The sequence below is a fragment of the Biomphalaria glabrata genome, chromosome 10, assembly GCF_947242115.1.
Source record: "Biomphalaria glabrata chromosome 10, xgBioGlab47.1, whole genome shotgun sequence".
NCBI classification, from domain to species: domain Eukaryota; kingdom Metazoa; phylum Mollusca; class Gastropoda; family Planorbidae; genus Biomphalaria; species Biomphalaria glabrata.
Window position 1 is genome coordinate 21418970 of NC_074720.1, and position 23623 is coordinate 21442592.

Below are 23623 nucleotides of genomic sequence, written 5' to 3' on the forward strand. Positions count from 1 at the left end.
ACTAGATTGGACTAGACATTCTAATCGGTTCTATTTTCGTTTTTCATTATTCTCACATATTCTAGTAGGCAATAGGTACCAAATTGTGCTATTTATTCACTGTAGATCTAGATCTTAACTTTTCTCTTAACTACCAAAGAAGTACACAAAGGATGTTGAATGGTACCCAAAGGGCTCTAATTGCTAACATTCAATGTGTGGAATCAAGTATTTACCCAGATACTGCCACAATATGCTCTTATTGTTTTCAAAGGAGTTTTCACACAGTGCCAGAAGCTGTATAAATACATTTAACAGTAAGTTTTTAAGTAATTAATCATTTATTTTTAAACGTTATGTAAGTCTATTTCAATTGTAAGAATCCATGTGCTATTTTATTTAAAGCTAATTTATAGGTGAATATTTACACAATATTGTTGTTATGTTGTAAATAAAACATATTATATTCCCTCCAGCCTGTGCAGGGTATTTTTAAAGTGATAATTGGCTCATGCAGGCCAATACCACTCTTTTGTTATCTAAGGTGTTTTCCTTCAAATTATACTTTCTGGCATAAGAATTAAATATATTATGCAACAATTCTCAATTAGAAGTACAGATTATCCAGTTATCTTGGTGGAAAAGGAGATTTCAGATGAGTTGAGACAATGCTTAAAGAAAGTCTTTATGCCAGAAATTCTTTGAACTAAGTCACTATAAATATTTTGGAGATTTTTAAAATTTAATTAGAATTTTATTATTGCTCACATTAAAAGCAATTGTTCTTTTCTTTTCCACAGATGTATATTTCAAGAAAAAATGATGCTTTTTTATTCCTAAGAGTTTATCAATAGGATGAATGCCACAAAACTCACTTGTTATGCCAGAAACTCTTCCTACGAAACTTCCAGTAAGTAAAAAAAAAAAGTAAAGTTTCCCTTTCAGACCTTGTGATCGATAGGGCAGATGATGTAAAGATCATCTGTTTCTGACCATTCTGTTGCCTACGGTTAACGAGGGTGTCATGTGGCCAGCACAATGACCAACCGCCTTTACTTTCCCCAACTAATGTCAGGTACCCATTAGAGCTGAGTGGACTCAGACTCAAATTAAAAATTCCAGTCTTCACCAGGATTTGAACCCGGGACCTCCGGTTCGGAAGCTAAGCGCTTTACCGCTAAGCCACCAGGCTTCCTTCCAGTAAGTAGGGCAGCTTAAAATTTAATACTTTTATCTAAGTGCAAAAAGAATAAAAGCAGTCTTCAAATTCTCCCTTTAAATTTGAAAAGATATGTTCATATTTTAATGTATGCAATAAAAAATTAAGTTTCAAACACTCAGTACAATATTTAATGACTCTCTTTATTTGGGTTACCTCAGCATGCTTGTGCAGAAAATTTCCTGAATTTTTTAAAAAATCTGTCCCCTTCACTTTAAAGTGCATTTAATGATTCATTAAATTTTCATAATATTACTTAATATAATGTCAAAGATTAAATATTGTTATTATTATACTATTCCTTTTTTTTTTTGTAATATTTTTGTTTCATAATATGTTCCCATAGCATTTTTTATGTACAACCTCTAATATACTTTACTATACTCCTAATATACGTTTAAGGAACTGTTTTGTTAGATGTTTTCAGAATTGATTTTATCCGTAAAGGACTTGAACATATGGAAGTTTGGTACTATATGAAACTAAGATTGAATTGGTGACTTGTTATGAATTTAATGTATGTTGTTTCTATTCCATCAACAGTACAAGAATTTGTCCAGTGCCTGTGATCCTCTGAGTTGAAGGAGAATGTGCTCCATAATACCTACTAGGAGCTTGCTGATAGCTGGAAGTTCATGAATACTATGTTGTCCTTGATTTTATGATTCTGAAAACTACCATTTCTGAAGACTTGAGCATTATTTCTATAATTTAAAAAAATCTTTTCAGGAAATATTGTGTTTATAATATTAAGAAAGTGAAGATAATATTGTTCTTACTAATATTATTGACTTATTAAAATAGAAAGCACATCATTACTTCAATATTCACTTGTCAGTAAATGTTAGCTTTATTCAATTTTTAGTAACATGTTCAGACTATTAAATTTTATTATTTAAATTATAGCAACTTTCTCTTTCAGTCAAGCTTAAGATACATTCCTGTAAAAAGTCTATAATAATAAGTTAATGTCGATGTAGTATTGTTCAGACACTTACAAGTTTAATCATCTATACTTCACAAAAAAAAAAGTGTTTGAATGGTTTTCATTTGTTTGTACATCAAATATGTATTAATATAATTATCATTTTTAGATGAAACATTAAATACTGAAGATGACCATTTCAATTTCTGATGTAGGCCTATTCTCATTTCATAAAACAAACAGAATATTATCTGAAATTTCATCCTTTCATGGTAACTTAACTGGCTTCATAAAAAAATGGATTGATGACTTGGTTGACTATACATTTTTGTATAAATAATGCATCAATGAATGTAGCTTATACTGTTCTTTTCCTCATCTTGAAATGTGCTGACTGATAATTTGCTGTTGCATTTTGTTTTCATAAGTCAATGACACATGATACTCTAAATGACAAATATCTTCTACTCATTACAATAGCACATTTCCATGCTGTTTGTCTAAGTGGAAGCAGATAAAATTTGTTCCTCTATTTGCTGTAAAATCTCAAAATTCATGAGCAGCTGAAAAAAAAAAGAAAAGAAATTCAAACTAGTTTAGACATGTTATAAATATATGTTACAAATATATATATATATATTTGCTAATAAAAAATGTAAGACTACTTTATGTTACAACAATGGACAGCATCTTTAAAGCTGATTTCAATGCAATCACAAGAAATAATTTTTTCTCTACAATTAGGCCTGCTTTAATTTTTTTTTTTTAATGTAAATAAATTTTATGCATAGGATTAAATATAACATGTACTTAACGAGATTTTTTACCTATTATTTCACAATTACAAGTAATTTAAAGTGATACATGTATTGATAACACAATGTTATTGGAGAAAGTAAAAAAAAATCTCACTTTTAGTAGATCCCTTTCAATTTGAAAGTTAGTGACAATCAAATCAGGTTTGTGGAAGTAGTATGCTCCTTTAGTAAAAAAACAACAACGAAAAATGCATTATAAAAAGTTTTCGCTTTAAATAAAATTTCTCTTGGGTGACTTGAGTAGAAAGTAATAGAAATATGAACTTCATTTAGCAATATGCTCACACTAAGCAGAAGTGGTTTTTACTAGTGAAAATTGTCTGTCCAAATAAGCTATTGAAACTACTGTCAGCTTCACATGATAGGAACTGTAAAGTTTGACAGTTCTTCCTCTAAGACTTTTAGGTACCGGTATTATCTATCAAGAGCAGGGTAAAACAAGGATGGGTTTTGGCCATCAACACTATTCGGAATTGTTTCGTCTGTAATCTCATAGCGCCTTGGAAGATGGAGTATATATCCACAGTAGATCGGATGGAAGGCTTCTTAAACTGGCTTGACCAAAACGAGGAGACGACATTAGGGAACTGATGTTTGACGACGATGTGACTCTCACTACCATTCGCAGTCATGATTACAAAGGCTAGTCAATACTTCGACAGCTGCAGGTCAATAGTTCAGTCTTACAATAACTCTCACCAAGACAGAAAAAAGGGCATAAAAAGTCAACATCATCAAACTCCATTTGAGTGAGGGCTTGAGAGGCTCAAATCTTCTCTTGCAAAAGCGCTGGACAGAAACCCTGCTGTATTGCGTAGTGCATATATGTCACCATACAGATCGAGAATTTTTGGTTTCTCTGACCTGTTGAGACGGAGATCAGCAAGTCTGGGGCAGTCAAACAGAATATGAGGCACGGGGGCACCGGGATTTGAAATTTGGCCATAGCCGTGAGTGGCGTGAGAAACATGAGGCAACAGGACAGTGGCCTGTCCTGCACTGTTATAATAACTTGCCATAAAACATCACATAATGTACTTTTTCTATTTTATCAACGACACCATCTAAATGCCAAACATACTTTTCTTACATTTTTCAACTCGGAGAAAATTTTACATCTAGACTTATTACCTTTACTTTAGGCCTACACATAATATATGACTTTTTTAAAACTTATAAACGAAAGGTCATTTTAGCCTATTATAGTAAGAGCATATAGATCTAAATGTACCGGGTTATCCTTCTGAATAAGTCTTACTATTTGGTTTATATATATATATATAGGCTATGCTCTCACAAGAACCTCAATTCAATCAATGTCGTAAACAAGAAAATACACGAAATACAGGCTTGGCTAATTAGTCTATATTGGCTAAGAAAATCAGCTATAAAGCTTTACAGTTATAGATCTAAGTCAGAAATTGATTTGTGCACACTTACCTCTGTAACATCTTCTTTAACAATTCAGTTTTTATTCATGATTTGCGGTAAAAGTGGTGGTAAAAATCTTCGGGAATGGTTTCTTTATATAGTAAAAAAAAATCTACCGGAAGTCAATTTACCACGCAACCAAGGACGCCTCCGTGAACGGGACTTGTTTATTGAAGAATATAGGCCTAGTGCGTAGAGTTGGCAGTCCATGTAATATATAGTCTATGGTTTAACATACATCTAAATCCAATCCACTAGATTAGTAAACGCAAACTTAGACCCGCAGGTCACGGGTAATGTCAGGCTAGTATATATATATATCATGGGCGTAGCCAGGATTTTTTTCGGGGGGGGGGGGGGGGGGGTTGGGGAGGGATTTTTTTCTCCCCCCCCCCCGTCCCCCCCCCACGCGAAAATAATATATTTATATGTATGTATGTGTGTGTGTGTACATAATCTTTATTACATTCTGACCCATCATTCTTTTGGAAGACGCTTATTGTGCCCTAGAATAGGTTCTTCGTGGAGTTGGTGGAAAAATTGTAGACTAGGAGCTTCCCCAGCGCGGGGCGGAGCCCCGCCGCTAAGCACGATTTCTGATATTGAAAGCCAACAAAATGCATATTCTGAGGTATCAATAGTGCATTTTCCTGCTATTATAAAGTTTTATTTCAAAAACCTAATGTGTTATTCTTACTGACTTACACCCTCCCGCGCCGTTCGGTGCATTAACCGTCAAGCTGTTTCCACAAAAATTTGTCACTGGTAATGTCTGAGGCCTCTTCCTACCTTCTCTGAGGACCTCCATGAATGTGTGACGCCAAGTTGTACTAGGATGTCATTGCAACTCTTCTTATGCCTACTTCATTTTGTCGGAGAACATGTCCCGCAAACCTCATGCGACGCTCTGTCACAATCTTACTAAGGGGTCGACTCCCAGTTTGGCATAGGATTTCCTTGATTTACACCCGATCTCTATAACTGACTCCTAAAAATGTCTTAGCTATCTTTGTTGAGCCACATTTAGTGCTTTTCAATTTCGGCAGATGACTATTCACTGCACTTTATTAATTGAGCCCCGCCACTGGTAGAAATGTGTAACCTCTCTTGAATACGCTCTTGAATTTAAGTGATTGTAGTTTGCTTTAGATTTTATATCGAAAAGGGAAGTTTTATCGTCAAAATCATCTGTTGGGGGTTTTAAACTAAAAAATCTCTGGAGTTATGTTTGTTTTAAAATTCAAAACCCCATTTAGCTACGGTCATAGAATTTAGTAACTGTAGTTTGCTTTAGAATAATATTGAAGATAGAGGTTTTCCACCTCAAAACGCTCTGTAGGGGGATTTTTAACTCAAAACCATCTGGAGGGGTTTTAAACTTAAAAAATAAGCCATCTGTACTAAAAGATTTAAACTCAAAACCCCCAATTGTCTTGGCTACGCTCAAATAATTTTAGTGTGTAATTTATTTATTTTTTTATAGTGAAGAGGTATTTTTTTATCATTAAACCACTCTGAAGGGGGGGGGGGTTAAACTCAAAACTCCTTTTAGCAACGCTTATAGCATTTTGAGTGCGTAATTTGCTTTTTTCTTACATTGAAGATGTATTTTTTAGCTTCAAACCCCGATTGCGGGGGGTCTAAACTCAAAACCCCTTCTGCTACGCTGATAGATTTCTGAGTGTGTAATTTTCTTTTTTTATATTGAAGAGGAATTTTTTAGCTTCAAAGTCCACTGGAGGGGAATTTAAACTCAAAACCCCTTTGAATACACTCATAACATGTTGAGTGTATAATTTGGTTTGTTTTTAATATTTAAGAGGTATTTGTAGCTTCAAACCCCGCTGAAGGGGGGTTTAAATTCAAAACTGAGTCAAAACCCATTTAGCTACGCTCATAACATTTTGAGTTGTTTTTTTTTATACCGGTAATTGAAGAGGTATTTTTTACCTTCAAACCCTACTGATGAGGGAGTGGGGGTTAACTCAAAACCCCTTTGGCTACGCTCGTAGAATTTTGAGTGTGTAATTTTCTTTTTTTATATTGAAGAGGGGGTTTATCGTAAATTTTGGTTTAAAAATCAAAATCTTCCTTAACTGTGCTCCTGAAATTTGGGGGATTGTCTTTGCATTTTTTGTTTTTTTTTTGTTATAGAAGAGGGGAATTTAACTGCGAAAACCCCTGGTAGGGGGGTTTTAAACTCAAACCCCCTAGTAGGGGGTTTTAAACTCGAATCCCCCTGGTAGGGGGTTTTGAACTCAAAATATCCCTTGCTACGCTGAGGCAAGTGATAGTTTAGTATTAAAATCTCACCTAAAATAAACAAAATCAAAGCAAAAAATCAGTGACTTAATTCCAATCCCCCCCTACGGGGGGGGGGATTTCATTTCGAGGGGGGGGGTTGAACCCCAACCCCCCCCCCCCCCCGGATACGCCCATGATATATATATATATATATGGGTGTTTGTACATAATTCATCTTTATTACATTTCGACTGTTCATTCTTTCGGAAGTCGTTTATTGTACCTTTGAATATGTTATGCTTCCTGGAGTTAGCAGAAAGACTGTTGACACCGAGTCTTTGCCAAACAGAAGGTCTGGGTTTTTTTTAACCAAAAAAAAGCCAAGTCTGAGGTATCTATAGTGCATTCTCCTGCTATTAAGAAAAGCTTAGTTCAAAAAACCAAAGCTGCTACTCCCTGCACTTTATTAATGGAGCCCAGTGACTGGTAGAAATGTGTAACCTCTCTTGGCTACGCTCATGGAATTTGGTGACTGGTTTGCTTTAGATTTTAAATCGAAAAGGGATGTTTTATCGTCAAAACCATCTGTTTTTGGGGTATAAACTAAAAAATCTCTGGAGGTTTTTTTTTATACAAACTCCTATAGCTTAGAATTTAGTGAATAGTTTGCTTTAGGGGAAGGTTAAACTTAAGGCTCTCTGAAGGGAAAAGGGGGGGGGGGGGTAAAACACAACAACTCATAGAATTTTGTGACCGTAATTTGCTTTAATTTTTTATAGGAGAGGTGGTTTTTAGCTTCAAACCCCACCGGAGAGAGTTTTTAAACTCAAAACTTCTCTTAGCTACTCTCAAGAATCTGGTAACTGTTGTAGCTTTAGTCTTATATTGAAGAGAGAGTTTTTTCTTATTTATCTGAAATTAATTAATAGAGCCCAGCGACTGGTAAAAATTTTTAACCCCTCTTGGCTACGCTCATGGAATTTGGTGACCGTCGTTTTCATTATTTTTTTATTTATAGAAGATGAGGGCAAGAGATGTTTTTACATAACACTCTCATCTAAAATAAACAAAATTAAAGTTAAAAATGAGTCACAAAAAAAAATCCCCTGTGATTTAATTAAAGGGGGAGGGGTCAAACGCTTATGTAATATATATATATATTTTTTCCGTTTTTCTTTTCGGGTCGGATGTACTGTATTGTCTTCAAAACCTTCCAGCTGCTCTACAGAAAGAGAAGTGGTCTAGAGGAAGTGTGGAGTACTTATGGCTGGATATGCTACAAGTTCAAAATGAACAGCGACTTGTGCGATTTGTTTATGTTTTTTTTGTTAGTTTGCAACATTAATGCTGTCAAATTTGTTCTTTAGCTTCTAACTTGTAGTCTTTGCAACGGTTAGGGTAGCATGGCCTTGTCACTTGCTTACAGATGACGAACGAATAACGAATAACGCTCTAAGTAATCGACTCACGGCGTGATGAACAGGTTGTTGTTGTTTATATGATGCTTTGTACACAAATATAGAACGGTGATTTGATCTTCAAGCAATTCTATGTAATAACCAAACTTTAACAAACATATTTTATCCCAGGGCAATTAGTATTTTGTATAGTTATGAAACAGTGCGAAGATCTTCATTTATTTTCACTACTAGACAATTTCATTGGACCAAACCAAATCATTCGGTTGCAAGCAGATTTTCACAAAGCATTTACTCACTCCGTCTGTCTGTCTGGGTTCTTTTACTCATTATTTCTCCTACTTCCCATTCTTGGATCAAGTTGAGATTTTGCACGATTACACAAGACATGAATCCATCGAAACAACAATGAACCAATTAGTTCATCAATTCGTGGTACATTGAATTCATTTTGTGTGATAAAGAAAAAAGGGCAGCATCAAGAACTAGGAGACAGCGATTCAACCATACTCTCCGTTTACTCAATAGAAACTTTGTTTTTCAAATAGGAATGTGTATAATGTTGTTGTGTCTGACACTATTAACATATGTTGTTGTTGTTTAATGTAGGTAATTGAAGAGAACTATGTCTAAACATTTCTATGTGCGTGTATATGGGAGTGGGGGGGGGGAGGGCTTAATCTAAATCGAACTAACTCTCTCCAGTTTCCGGTCTTCTGCTCCCCAATGTAGTTAGTTCGGAACGTGTTTTGCATATTCCAGTTTGAGAAAACACACGATTGGCTACGTCTGTCAATCAAACACAAGGTCAGAGTTCAATGTTTCTTTTGTTCAGAACATGGAGACCCTTAGCAGACTTGAAATTATTTGGGGGGGGGGGGGGTAAAAAACCAACAACGAAAAAAAAAACAAAAAAAAAAAACAAGAAGACTAATTTCCGCTTGACTCATTAGGGCGCCACACGAGGAACATCCCCCCAGTTACCGTCACGAGGAACACCCCAGTTAGCGGCCATCTCTCTCTCGGTTATCTGAACTTCAAGTTCTCGACATCCCCCCGCCCTGCATACACACACATCTGACGCCATGACCTATAATTCCAGACGACTCCTGCCCCAATACGGGGCCCCGTGGGGTAATTCTGAAGTCAGTTGACATCATCAGACAGGCGTCATCAGAGTACTTGGAAGTGGGTGTTTCAAAAGTGTGGAGTCAACTTGTAGCGCCCGGAGCTCTCTTATAGAAAAAGTAAAAACATTTTTTTCTTAAAGAAACCACTTCAAAATTCTACAAACGCTATTAGATGTTGGTCGATGGTTTACAATCTCATCAAAAGGCTATCTTTCACGCCTCGTGATTTCAAGTGATTCCGAGGTCCAATTTTGAGGGGACAACAAAAAAATAAGGGGATGTAAAAAGAAGGTTTTTTATTGTAAGTCAACTTTGTCGATCAAATAAAACCCAGACAAACCTAGATACCTTTAGATTTTATACTTAGCACTGAATATTTCTAGCGTTATTTATAATTGCATTGAAATAGTAAGCTGTCTAATGAAACGCTTTTTTTTCTTTATTTTTGTATGATCACTATCTATCTAATAAATAATGAATTGATACAGCGATGGAGCTTTTTACGCTACCAGTAGTGACTTAGTCTTTTTCGTTCTCATGTCGGAGAGTTCAGATCAGTAATCATATGAACCGCGCAGTGGTTTCCAGATCATGCATCTCTCCGTATAGCTTTTGCTCTATAGGAGGGTTTTGGGACCAGAGTCTTGTTCAGGCCACTAGATGTATGCCAGTTGCGCTCGTCCCGACTTTAAGCTTCCGGAACATTTGTTGTCTCATTACAGTAATATCACTTACTCTTGAAACAACTTTCCTTTAACCATATTTCTTTTAGGACTTTTTTTCTACTGATATGTGCTAGAATAAATATATTAGAGTGTGTGTATGCTTGAGAAAGTGTGTGTGTGTGTATTTGTGGTCATGGTTCTATGCGTGTGTGTTTAGCAATGTTTACGTGCATGTTTCTGTGCACGCTGGCGGTGCTACTCACAGACTTCGCCCCTAGAAAATTGTGCACACGATAACAAAAAGAAAAGCAAGCAATCCCGTCCGAACAAGAACCGGACACCAGTGGTTAGCGAACACAGCAGACGTTGTGGAGAGAGTTCGTCTTCACCTTGTGCTATTAATTCTTCATATTACACGCCATGACGTCATGTTTGTCTTTTTTTCATCCCTAGTTGAATTAGCAAAGTTCCCATGAATGTAGAAATTGGTGGATATTTTTTTTAATTTCTTGGTTGTGGGCCTCCGAATAAATCGTTATCTGACAAGCGCTGTAGGACATTTTGAAACGTTGTGTTTTCATGGGTTGTAGAATATAGTGTGGGTTGTAAACTGTGGCTGGTGTTTCTTTGAGGGTGGCAATAAAAAATCTGATATATCATGCTTAACTTAAAAAAAAAATTAATTGAAATAATTCACATTCCTCTAATTAAATTAGTGTATGGTAAATCATTATTAATACATTAACACAAGTTGACCAATTGAATTATATTATCAATCAAATAATTCACATTCATTTAATTAAATTAGTGTATGGTAAATCATTATTAATACATTAACACAAGTTGACCAATTAAATTATATTATCAATCAAATAATTCACATTCCTCTAATTAAATTAGTGTATGGTAAATCATTATTAATACATTAACACAAGTTGACCAATTAAATTATCAATCAACTTTGATTTAGATTTACAAGTAGAGTTTCTTAGACACTTCAATAAAAGAAAGTAGAATAGCCAGGCAGACTTTTCAAGAAAATAAACTAGACTTATCCTGACAGAAACTTCAATAAAATAAACTAGACTTATCCAGACAGAAACTTCAATAAAATAAACTAGACTTATCCTGACAGAAATTTCAATAAAATAAACTAGACTTACCATGACAGAAACTTCAATAAAATAAACTAGACTTACCATGACAGAAACTTCAATAAAATAAACGAGACTTACCATGACAGAAACTTCAATAAAATAAACAAGGCTTACCATGACAGAAACTTCAATAAAATAAACTAGACTTATACATATAATGTAAGTACTTATAAAAATAAATGGTTTTATTGACTATTGTTAGTTTAAAATTTTTAGCAAACGACCTAATTCTCTATATAAGGCTTATCTCCCTTAAACTTAGTACATTTTCTATTTAAAACAAAATAAATTAATTACGACTAATTGGTTAATTTGTTTTTTTAAATTGATTATTCTGTTGTCATCGACAATGAACAACTTGCAAAGTTTCCACTTGATCTGAGAAAGTGATGCGGGAGAATTAATGTGCAAGAGATTCTAACTCAACAGAGAGACAGAAAGTTCCTCCTTTCAGACCTTGCGATCAATAGGGCAGATGGCACACGGTTAACGAGGGTGTCATGTGGCCAACACATCCACCAACCACATTTATTTTTCTGCAACTAATGTCAGGTACCCTTTAGAGCTGGGTGGATTCAGAGGCGCCCAAAGATCCAGAAATTTAAAATGCCAGTCTTTACCGGGATTCAAACCCGGGACCCCAGGTTTGGAAGCCAAGCGCTTTACAGCTCGAACACCGAATATAAGCTCTGTAAAAATTGCGACAAGATTGAAAGGTACTTTGGACAGACAAGATTGAAAGGTACTTTGGACAGACAAGATTGAAAGGTACTTTGGACAGACAAGATTGAAAGGTACTTTGGACAGACAAGATTGAAAGGTACTTTGGACAGACAAGATTGAAAGGTACTTTGGACAGACAAGATTGAAAGGTACTTTGGACAGACAAGATTGAAAGGTACTTTGGACAGATTGAAACTGAAGTGTTCATGAAGTGCGAGACCTACAAGACCAAAAGAAAAGTTCGCATAAGTCAAATGTATATATTTCCGTTTGAGATGACTTAGACAGACTATTAGGTTTGTCTGTCATGGCGTTTAATGAAAGTAAAGTGCAGAGAATAACGTTAACCAATAGACTAGCTCTGAGTTAAGGACTAAACAACAGAAGAACGCTGGGGTGAGAGTAAATAAAACAAAGGAGCTAAACGTAGTGTCCATCCTATTAGATCTAGATTCTAGATCAGGGCCTATACGTGTTTTTAGCAATATTAGACTGTTTATTGGGACTATATGTGAATGTGTTTCTTTTAAAAGGAAGAATGTGGTGTTTTAGTTGGCCATGCCGTTCCACCTGTAACTCACCTATTTCGCCATGTTTAGTGCAGGCGAAGGAAAGGATCACAATCTCGAAAAAGAAGGCTGGTTGGTCTTGTAGTCTTGGGAATAGACAACTCCAATAGTTTAAAGGATAAGTTAATGCTTAACATTATTAAAATAAAACAAATTAACAAGAATTGATTGACATTGTTAAAAATCTCCAATTCGTTTTCATTAATATAATTATACATAAAAAGCTATAAAAGAACATTTTTTTTTCTATTTAAATCACTGGAACAGTCAATAGGCAGCAGTGCATCAATTGCTGTGTAGAAGAAGCAGATGCAGGGCTTATAGTTATATCAATAACTTACTCGTTTTTCTTGAACACATGTAGAAAGAGCAAATGTCGATGATTGCATTTTGTAAAATGTGCGTCGATATTTTTTAGTTTTTTTTAGCAGTCCCCTAAAGGGGAAAAGACGCTATTAGTTTTGTGTGGTCGGTCTTTCCGTCCGTCCCGTTTAGATCTCGTCAACTAAAAAAGATAATTGAAACTCCGACATCATGATATTTGAGACCTTTCAAAGTTCTGATGCAATGGCTTCTTTTTTCTTTTCTGAAAGCGAAAAATGTAATATTTAAAAATCAACTAAGAAAGCAGTTTTTTTTCATAACAATACACCATTTTCACAACTATTCACTATTAATAGTAACAAACACGGGAAGCTATTTAGTAAGGGAAGTGACTATTTACCATATTTTTAACATATTTATGCAAACGGTTTTAGATTTTTGACAACTTTTTTTGACAATTGTATTGTTAATTTAAGTAAGTTCTGTCATATTAACTACTACATTTACATAAATGTTTACTTTTTTTACAGAGAAAAAATCTATTGAATATGCAAATAAGTTGAACATAATTTTAAACAACAATTAATAAGTAGATTTTCATATTATCGCATGAGCTGTAGCGCTACACTAATAGACAAAATTCTGAAGAATTTTTAATTTTTTTAACAGAAATATTTTTTCCTAGAGGCTTTGAATAAGAGATTGACCCTTTACAAAACAATTAGATAATCATTATATGACATCAGTTAGGCCAGGTTCACATCTAATTTCACTATCACTTTCACCTATCCCTTGGTCTGCTGGACCGCTGGGGCACCAGCAAGATCTGTCAACCTTCTTTCTCCATTCTTTTCTTTGTCTTTGACAGAATTTCATTCTGATATTCTTCTGAAAATATTGAAACCTGCCTTTTTTACCTGCCTGGGTGGACCACTTCGGGGGCCGATTTTGATTGGTTTGTGTTTCCACACCAACTGTCTTTGAAACCTTGATTTCGTTTGTATTTTTGTTTGACTTAGTTTGTACTATTGGAGTTCAACTCCGAGCGTCTTTGACAGTGTTGATTGTGAATAGTTAAAAATGGCATCATCATAAACGTATTGAGACAAAATAGAGTCGGTGAAGTTAGCCTAATTGTTCAATTACTTCCAATATTTCCAGTAGGCTGGGAAATTTTAGTTGTTTCTTCACACTCAAATTCGCTTTTATAATAATAATAATAGTCTTTAATAATAATAATCTTTATTGTCCGTAAGGAAATTTGACTTACAATTTGTGCATTACACCAAACAAAACATTATAACTATAAAAAACATATTTTGAAATTTCCTAAAACCAAAACTTTGATAATTGATAGAGTCATAATTTTCTCTATTCATCGAAGTAAATTCATAACTTTCTGTGTTCATCAAAGTAGATTCATAACTTTCTCTGTTCATCGAAGTAGATTTATAACTTTCTCTGTTCATTGAGGTAGAATCATAACTTTCTCTGTTCATCAAAGTAGATTTATAACTTTCTCTGTTCATTGAGGTAGAATCATAACTTTCTGTGTTCATCAAAGTAGATTCATAACTTTCTGTGTTCATCAAAGTAGATTCATAACTTTCTCTGTTCATCAAAGTAGATTCATAACTTTCTGTGTTCATCAAAGTAGATTCATAACTTTCTGTGTTCATCAAAGTAGATTCATAACTTTCTCTGTTCATCGAAGTAGATTCACAATTTTCTCTATTCATCGAAGTAGATTCACAATTTTCTCTATTCATCGAAGTAGATTTATAACTTTCTCTGTTCATCGAAGTAGATTTATAACTTTCTCTGTTCATTGAGGTAGAATCATAACTTTCTGTGTTCATCAAAGTAGATTCATAACTTTCTGTGTTCATCAAAGTAGATTCATAACTTTCTCTGTTCATCAAAGTAGATTTATAACTTTCTCTGTTCATTGAGGTAGAATCATAACTTTCTGTGTTCATCAAAGTAGATTCATAACTTTCTGTGTTCATCAAAGTAGATTCATAACTTTCTCTGTTCATCAAAGTAGATTCATAACTTTCTGTGTTCATCAAAGTAGATTCATAACTTTCTCTGTTCATCGAAGTAGATTCATAACTTTCTCTGTTCATTGAGGTGGAAACATAACTTTCTCTGTTCATTGAGGTGGAATCATAACTTTCTCTGTTCATTGAGGTGGAAACATAACTTTCTCTGTTCATTGAGGAGGAATCATAACTTTCTCTGTTCATTGAGGTGGAATCATAACTTTCTCTGTTCATTGAGGTGGAAACATAACTTTCTCTGCAAATCGAGGTTGATCCATACATTAAGTTTTTTTTTTCTTTCTCTCGATAATCAACGACTTTTTCTTTAGTTATCCTTCAATTATTGTAATCGGTCACCAATATCGAGATTGTCCTCAATATATCATCGTGGAGATCGATACTATTTATCATTCACTTTTGCAAATTACCTGGTTTTGTTGGTGACTTCGATTTCAGTGTCCCAACACTGACGAGTATCTAACAGTGAAACTAATTAAATGTTCTCCCAAGTTAAAACCCAGTATTTTGACTACTCTTAGGTCTCCGTACTTTGGCCTATTTTGTTGTTGTTCTATGTAAAATAAAGCAATTTTAAAAGTCTATTGGTTCTATGCTTTCCACAATAGTTCTGTCTGGTTCAAGTCATTTCTGTGGCCTAGCTACAGTGTTTGAGATCTACCGTATACATCTACCTATAAAAATAGACAGCAATGGGTTAATGAAAGAAGCAGAGGTTTCCAAACTTTTTGACTTGGGGACCCTTTATATAGTCAAAACTTGCCCACAGACCCCTAAGTGAATAAACTATATAACCGCAAAGTATATAGTACATAGGTTACCGAGGTAATAACAACAACATTGTATGGAAGGTGGCGCATGTTTCTTGAGACTTGGATGAGGTTGATGATATTTTAGGAGTGTATTTATGTACGGCACAATGTTTGTCCTTAGCAACAGCGAATCTCAACGAGCACACACACACACACACATTTCGAGTCGGTTTAATTGATTTGTGATGAGGTTCAATGAATTTTATTTTTTTTACCAAATAAAATAAGAAGACGCCAAAGCAGTCAACAACTACTGTAACCATAATGCTGGATATAAAAGTACAACAACTTTTGTACCCATAATGCTGGATCTTAAAGTATAACAACATGTTCTGTAACCATGATGCTGGATATAAAAGTAGAACAACATGTTCTGTAACCATAATGCTGGATAGAAAAGTAGAATCTGTTTTTGAAACCAGAATATTTGGTATTCTTTTTCTAGATAGTTAAGTTCATCTTTTAAGGCTATTTCAATGAGCTGCTCCCGTAGTAGTATGGATTCATCTGTGATTGGGATCTGAGTTCAAGGGTTCGATACCGGGTACCCAGTTGGGAATATTCAAGAGAAGAATGTCTTTAAAACTACTTAATAGACATATTAAACAATGGAGTGGCGAGTTGATTATTATTCAAATTATCCAATCAGATAAACTGGCTTTTAGCGAAGAAGTTATTTTATTTGTATACAATTTTCTTCTTTCTACGGACCCCCTAATGTCGTCTCAAGACCCCTTAAGGTCCGGGGATAACAGTTTAAGAACCGCTGATCTAGTATATAACAAGTGACATCTAGTAGGCCTATGCACCAGTACACAACCAGTATGCATCTAAATCTAGTACTGTACTACAACTAAAGAACAACTGGTACACAGTCAAACAGTCTTAGTATTCAAAGGGTATAGACTTTTGTGGAGGACAATACAGCAATAGGTACATCTTACATATTCCGTGATTGGGGGGGGGGAACTCGGCATTACTGAGAAGTAGAAACACTGGTGTTGGGAATTGTATTTGTATCTGATCACACCATTGTGGAGTATTCAAGGATATTGAAGTATTGGAACTGAGAGCCTCGGTTGAAAGACTGTTGAAATGGCATGCTATATAAAGAATATCTTGTGTGTAGGAGTCTGACAACTGTTTTACAATGTTCTTACAAAAGAAACAGCATTTAATTGTAAACACTTGGAAATATACAACCCAACCATGTTTTTTTTTAGCATGCACAAGAAAGGAAGAACTTAGTCAATTAGCAATTCATATTTGTTGCTTGATAACATTTGTAAAGATTTATTGCTACAGGGGCTGCAACTGTACAGAGAATTAGATCTAAACATAGATCTAGAGGGAGAAAACCTAGAGTGAACGTAATTAAAAAAAAAATAACACCAAAAATAAAGAAAGGACGCTTGGGTCATGAGTCCTTCCACAGCTAGCAAGAAGACAAACAATACAATAGAAATAAAGCTAGTTTATAGTTTGAAATATCTTTTCAGTGTTGTTGGCTATCGAGGCAGAAAAAAAGAAACGACGAAACTCCGGAAAAAAATCACAGGAACACGGTAAAATATCACAAGAACTCGGTAAAAAAAATTACAGGAACTCGGTAAAATATCACAAGAACTCGGTAAAAAAATCACAGGAACTCGGTAAAAAATCACAGGAACTCGGTAAAAAATCACAAGAACTCGGTAAAAAAAATTACAGGAACTCGGTAAAAAATCACAAGAACTCGGTAAAAAAAATTACAGGAACTCGGTAAAATATCACGGGAACTCGGTAAAAAATCACAGGAACTCGGTAAAAAATCATTGGAACTCGGTAAAAAAATCACTGGAACTCGGTAAAAAATCACAGGAACTCGATAAAAAACTACAGGATATTGGTAAAAAATCACAGGAACTCGGTAAAAAATCATTGGAACTCGGTAAAAAAATCACTAGAACTCGGTAAAAAATCACAGGAACTCGATAAAAAACTACAGGATATTGGTAAAAAATCACAGGATATTGGTAAAAATCACAGGAACTCGGTAAAAATCACGGGAACTCGGTTAAAAAAACACAGGAACTCGGTAAAAAATCATTGGAACTCGGTAAAAAATCACGGGAACTCGGTTAAAAAACACGGTAAAATATCACAAGAACTCGGTAAAAAAAATTACAGGAACTCGGTAAAATATCACAAGAACTCGGTAAAAAAAATTACAGGAACTCGGTAAAATATCACAAGAACTCGGTACAAAAAATTACAGGAACTCGGTAAAATATCACGGGAACTCGGTAAAAAATCACAGGAACTCGGTAAAAAATCACGGGAACTCGGTTAAAAAACACGGTAAAATATCACAAGAACTCGGTAAAAAAAATTACAGGAACTCGGTAAAATATCACAAGAACTCGGTAAAAAAAATTACAGGAACTCGGTAAAATATCACAAGAACTCGGTAAAAAAATCACAGGAACTCGGTAAAAAATCACAGGAACTCGGTAAAAAATCATTGGAACTCGGTAAAAAATCACAGGAACACGGTAAAAAAAAATCACAGAAACTCGGTAAAAAATCACAGGAACTCGGTAAAAAATCACAGGAACTCGGTAAAAAATCACAGGAACTCGGTAAAAATCATTGGAACTCGGTAAAAAAATCACTGGAACTCGGTAAAAAATCACAAGAACTCGGTACAAAAAATTACAGGAACTCGGTAAAATATCACGGGAACTCGGTAAAAAATCACAGGAACTCGGTAAAAAATCACGGGAACTCGGTTAAAAAAATCACAGGAACTCGGTAAAAAATCAAAGGAACTCGGTAAAAAATCATTGGAACTCGGTAAAAAAATCACAGGAACTCGGTAAAAAATCACTGGAACTCGGTAAAAAATCACAGGAACTCGGTAAAAAATCACAGGAACTCGGTAAAAAATCACTGGAACTCGGTAAATGTGGTAAAACAAAAGTGATCTTAAAATTGTTCATTTTTAATTGACAATCAACAACATCATGGTGGTATTTTATCTAAGTGATTTTATCTAAATGATTTTGTCTGAGCGATTTTATCTTATAGATTTTATTTGATTTATTTTATCTAGTGGTTATATCTGAGTGATTTTATCTAAGCAATTTTATCTGAGTGATTTTATCTCAATTTTTATGTTAAGAATGAGTTAAATTAAAATTCACAACCAACGCTTTGATTTTTCACTACCAAAATTTTTGGGGGCTAAATGTGTAGTGAAATAGCTCTGTCAGCGCCACCTACAGAAGTATTGAAACCGTCAACATAGATGGTCATGATAAAATTTTCTCTAATCCACTTGATAGTCATGATAAAATTCTCTCTAATCCACAATATATATATATCTATAAGCCTATTCTCCGCTATATGGCCTGCGACAAATGCCATTTTGTATCTTCACTAGATAGCCCTAGATATAATAAGCTTTGTATAAACTGAGTCAAAATAACTGAAAACCAATAGATACGTTTTATATAACGGTCATTAGAAAACTCTGTGAACATTTGTCTTTGGCTCAGCTTGGACGGAATGAGAACTTTGAGAACTAAAGATCTTCCTCCAGTTAGCATATTTGACACGCCTGACTCTGTCATAAAGGTCAGTCTGACACGGATGCACCAGATACTTATGAATATACAACGATAAAACCACCATCAAGATTTAGGTTACCTGTTTGCTTTGACGCTCAACTAAGTGCATGACTTCAAAGCAGTCCTCGTAAAACCGGCCATTTTTTATTTTTTTTTGCAATTAAAACTCTACCGCTAGAGGCTCGATTGTTCTTGAGAAACTGGCTCATCCCCCAAATAGCCTTTACATGTATTGTCTGTAGTGTTGTTTATTTATTTAACCAGTGTCAAAACTTGATGAATGGTCAGAACGGCTCTGTGGATATAAGATGGTCTCTGGACAAACTTAAAACAATTGGAACAGAGGAGGGGAAGGGTGGGGGGAGGTGGCTAGACAGATTTATGAGGCCCACAACTTGGCCGTGTTCAAGTTGAGCTTCTTAGTTGGAAATTACTTGACCCCACCCCCTTCCCCTACAGACATCTTGTGCTCAGTATCTTGGAGACAAGGCTTTGGCAAACGGGGGCATTAGATGGACTAGATAATCTTAATTGGAAGGGAATAAAGTTGTTGGAATTTAGCTACGTAACCTCGAGAACACGCCCACTAGTGAAACATGGCGGCTAACAAGATGAAAGTACAGTGCCAATTAAAGATGTATTAGTTTACTGACAGATCAGAAAAATGGAGAATTAGGGACCAGAGTATTTGGACTGGGATCAGGGTATTTGGGACTGGGATCAGAGTATTAGGGACTGGAATCAAAGTGCTAGAGACTGGGATCAGAGTGCTAGGGACTACGATCAGAGTGTTAGGGACTTGGATCAGAGTGTTAGATACTGGAATCAGAGTGTTAGAGACTGGGATCAGAGTGTTAGAGACTGGGATCAGAGTGTTAGATACTGGGATCAGAGTGTTAGATACTGGGATCAGAGTGTTAGAGACTGGGATCAGAGTGTTAGAGACTGGGATCAGAGTGTTAGAGACTGGGATCAGAGTGTTAGAGACTGGGATCAGAGTGTTAGGGACTGGAATCAGAGTGTTAGAGACTGGGATCAGAGTGTTAGATACTGGGATCAGAGTGTTAGAGACTGGGATCAGAGTGTTAGATACTGGAATCAGAGTGTTAGAGACTGGGATCAGAGTGTTAGAGACTGGGATCAGAGTGTTAGAGACTTGGATCAGAGTGTTAGAGACTGGGATCAGAGTGTTAGAGACTGGGATCAGAGTGTTAGAGACTGGGATCAGAGTGTTAGAGACTGGGATCAGAGTGTTAGAGACTTGGATCAGAGTGTTAGAGACTGGGATCAGAGTGTTAGAGACTGGGATCAGAGTGTTAGATACTGGAATCAGAGTGTTAGAGACTGGGATCAGAGTGTTAGAGACTGGGATCAGAGTGTTAGAGACTGGGATCAGAGTGTTAGAGACTGGGATCAGAGTGTTAGAGACTACGATCAGAGTGTTAGGGACTGGGATCAGAGTGTTAGATACTGGAATCAGAGTGTTAGAGACTGGGATCAGAGTGTTAGAGACTTGGATCAGAGTGTTAGAGACTGGGATCAGAGTGTTAGAGACTTGGATCAGAGTGTTAGAGACTGGGATCAGAGTGTTAGAGACTGGGATCAGAGTGTTAGGGACTGGGATCAGAGTGTTAGAGACTGGGATCAGAGTGTTAGGGACTGGGATCAGAGTGTTAGGGACTGGGATCAGAGTGTTAGGGACTGGGATCAGAGTGTTAGAGACTGGGATCAGAGTGTTAGATACTGGAATCAGAGTGTTAGAGACTGGGATCAGAGTGTTAGAGACTGGGATCAGAGTGTTAGAGACTTGGATCAGAGTGTTAGAGACTGGGATCAGAGTGTTAGAGACTGGGATCAGAGTGTTAGAGACTGGGATCAGAGTGTTAGAGACTGGGATCAGAGTGTTAGATACTGGAATCAGAGTGTTAGAGACTGGGATCAGAGTGTTAGAGACTGGGATCAGAGTGTTAGAGACTGGGATCAGAGTGTTAGAGACTGGGATCAGAGTGTTAGAGACTACGATCAGAGTGTTAGGGACTGGGATCAGAGTGTTAGATACTGGAATCAAAGTGCTAGAGACTGGGATCAGAGTGCTAGAGACTAGGATCAGAGTGTTACATACTGGAATCAAAGTGCTAGTGAATGGGATCAGAGTGCTAGAGACTGGGATCAGAGTGTTAGATACTGGAATCAAAGTGCTAGAGACTGGAATCAAAGTATTAGGGACTGGGATCAGAGTGCTAGAGACTGGAATCAGAGTGTTAGATACTGGGATCAGAGTGCTAGAGACTGGAATCAAAGTGCTAGAGATTGGGATCAGAGTGCTAGGGACTGGAATCAGAGTATTAGGGACTGGAATCAAAGTGTTCGGGACTGGAATCAAAGTATTAGGGACTGGAATCAGAGTGCTAGGGACTGGAATCAGAGTATTAGGGACTGGAATCAAAGTGTTCGGGACTGGAATCAAAGTGTTTTTATAGACTGGAATCAGAGTGCTAGGGACTGGAATCAGAGTATTAGGGACTGGAAGCAAAGTGTTAGGGACTGGAATCAAAGTGTTTTATTAGACTGGAATCACAGTGTTAGGGACTGGAATCAGAGTGTTAGAGACTGGGATCAGAGTGCTAGAGACTGGGATCAGAGTGCTAGAGACTGGAATCAGAGTGCTAGGGACTGGAATCAGAGTGTTAGGGACTGGAATCAGAGTGTTAGGGACTGGAATCAAAGTGTTTTTATAGACTGGAATCAGAGTGTTAGGGACTGGAATCAGAGTGTTAGGGACTGGAATCAGAGTGTTAGAGACTGGGATCAGAGTGTTAGAGACTGGGATCAGAGTGTTAGAGACTGGGATCAGAGTGTTAGATATACTGGGATCAGAGTGTTAGAGACTGGGATCAAAGTGTTAGAGACTGGGATCAAAGTGCTAGAGACTGGGATCAAAGTGCTAGATACTGGAATCAGAGTGTTAGAGACTGGGATCAGAGTGTTAAAGACTGGGATCAGAGTGTCGTTCGGACTGGGATCAGAGTGTTAGGGACTGGGATAAGAGTGTCGTTCGGACTGGGATCAGAGTGTAAGAGACTGGGATCAGAGTGTTAGAGCCTGGGATTAGAGTGTCGTTTGGACTGGGATCAGAGTGTTAGAGACTGGGATCAGAGTGTTAGAGACTGAGATTAGAGTGTTAGAGACTGGGATCAGAGTGTTAGAGACTTGGATCAGAGTGTTAGAGACTGGGATTAGAGTGTCGTTTGGACTGGGATCAGAGTGTTAGAGACTGGGATCAGAGTGTTAGAGACTGGGATCAAAGTGTTAGAGTGTTAGGACGAAGATCACAGTGTTGTGGCCGTGAACTTTGTGTTATTTAATTACAACATGAGGCTGGACGATGAATAGTACATTTCCACAAATAGTTTAAAGTAGTTGATTTGATCTTGATGTGAATTATCTTACTATTATACTGACCAAAGATAGCTTGTTTAAATTTAGTTTTCTGCAAGACAGTTCCAAGATAGCTAGTTGAAATATTGTTTGCTGCAAGACAGTTCTGAGACATGTAGTTGAAATAATTTTTGCTGCAAGACAGTTCCAAGACATGTAGTTGAAATATTGTTTGCTGCAAGACAGTTCTAAGACAGCTAGTTGAAATATTGTTTTCTGCAAGACAGTTCTAAGACAGCTAGTTGAAATATTGTTTGCTGCAAGACAGTTCCAAGACATGTAGTTGAAATATTGTTTGCTGCAAGACAGTTCTAAGACAGCTAGTTGAAATATTGTTTGCTGCAAGACAGTTCCAAGACATGTAGTTGAAATATTGTTTGCTGCAAGACAGTTCTAAGACAGCTAGTTGAAATATTGTTTGCTGCAAGACAGTTCCAAGACATGTAGTTGAAATATTGTTTGCTGCAAGACAGTTCCAAGACAGCTAGTTGAAATATTGTTTGCCGCAAGACAGTTCCAAGACATGTAGTTGAAATATTGTTTGCTGCAAGACAGTTCTAAGACAGCTAGTTGAAATATTGTTTGCTGCAAGACAGTTCCAAGACAGCTAGTTGAAATATTGTTTGCCGCAAGACAGTTCTAAGACAAGTAGCTAAAAAAAGAACACAAAAAGGAGTTTTTAGCATTTCTGTCCTAGTTTAATTTTTTAGACAGTAGCTTTAATCTTTTGTTCTCTGACACACAGCACATTAGATCTAGTCCTGTGATTACTTCGGAAAGAGCGGAAATCCAAGTTTCACGTTGAACACAATATTGCATATCGGTGGTTTTTAAAACAGATTAAGAAATGAAATAAGAACTTATTCGACAATGTTTATTAATTAAAAATATATTTTCCAGAATTTGATTTAAAAAGAAAATTAAAATTTTCTGTACACTCTTTTTTACATTGGAGAACTTTTGCACATGGAGCGCGGGTCACAATGCATCCCTTTGCCCTCTTCTGGCTACGCCGCCTGTGTGTGTATTGAACTAGTTCAAGGTTTTATCGCTTTACTAAACATCTTGACATTTTAGTTGACAGATAATAGATTACA

At 36.2% G+C, this 23623-nt stretch overlaps 2 protein-coding genes and 1 long non-coding RNA gene across 4 annotated transcripts in view; 2 read left to right on the forward strand and 1 right to left on the reverse strand.

Moving 5' to 3' along the window:
- The window catches only part of LOC106075076 (uncharacterized), an 87388-nt gene that overhangs the window by 19401 nt on the left and 44364 nt on the right, over positions 1–23623 (forward strand). The gene's annotated exons all lie outside the window — the stretch shown is intronic.
- On the reverse strand, positions 1250–4595 carry LOC129928645 (uncharacterized). 2 transcript variants are annotated; one of them, XR_008780106.1, is made up of 3 exons: positions 4382–4595; positions 3036–3103; positions 1250–2686 (listed from the first exon to the last, which is right to left on the reverse strand). It is a non-coding gene; the product is annotated as an uncharacterized LOC129928645 (long non-coding RNA). The 2 variants fall into 2 exon arrangements; XR_008780107.1 differs by having other exon boundaries at positions 4073–4595.
- Positions 19027–22122, forward strand: LOC129928773 (bifunctional endo-1,4-beta-xylanase XylA-like). The gene is made up of 3 exons (XM_056044598.1): positions 19027–19095; positions 19792–21138; positions 21241–22122. Exons 1-3 carry the CDS (start codon positions 19027–19029, stop codon positions 22120–22122), a joined length of 2298 nt encoding a protein of 765 aa, XP_055900573.1.

What these genes read in the sequence shown, in the direction of transcription:
- LOC129928773 (XM_056044598.1), top strand. Translation starts at nt 19,027, where the DNA reads ATGAGAACTTTGAGAACTAAAGATCTTCCTCCAGTTAGCATATTTGAC. An exon ending in CGCCTGACTCTGTCATAAAG is followed by an intron (nt 19,096 to 19,791) that starts GTCAGTCTGACA and finishes GACTGGGATCAG; the next exon opens with GGTATTTGGGACTGGGATCA. An exon ending in TTAGGGACTGGGATCAGAGT is followed by an intron (nt 21,139 to 21,240) that starts GTTAGATACTGG and finishes GAATGGGATCAG; the next exon opens with AGTGCTAGAGACTGGGATCA.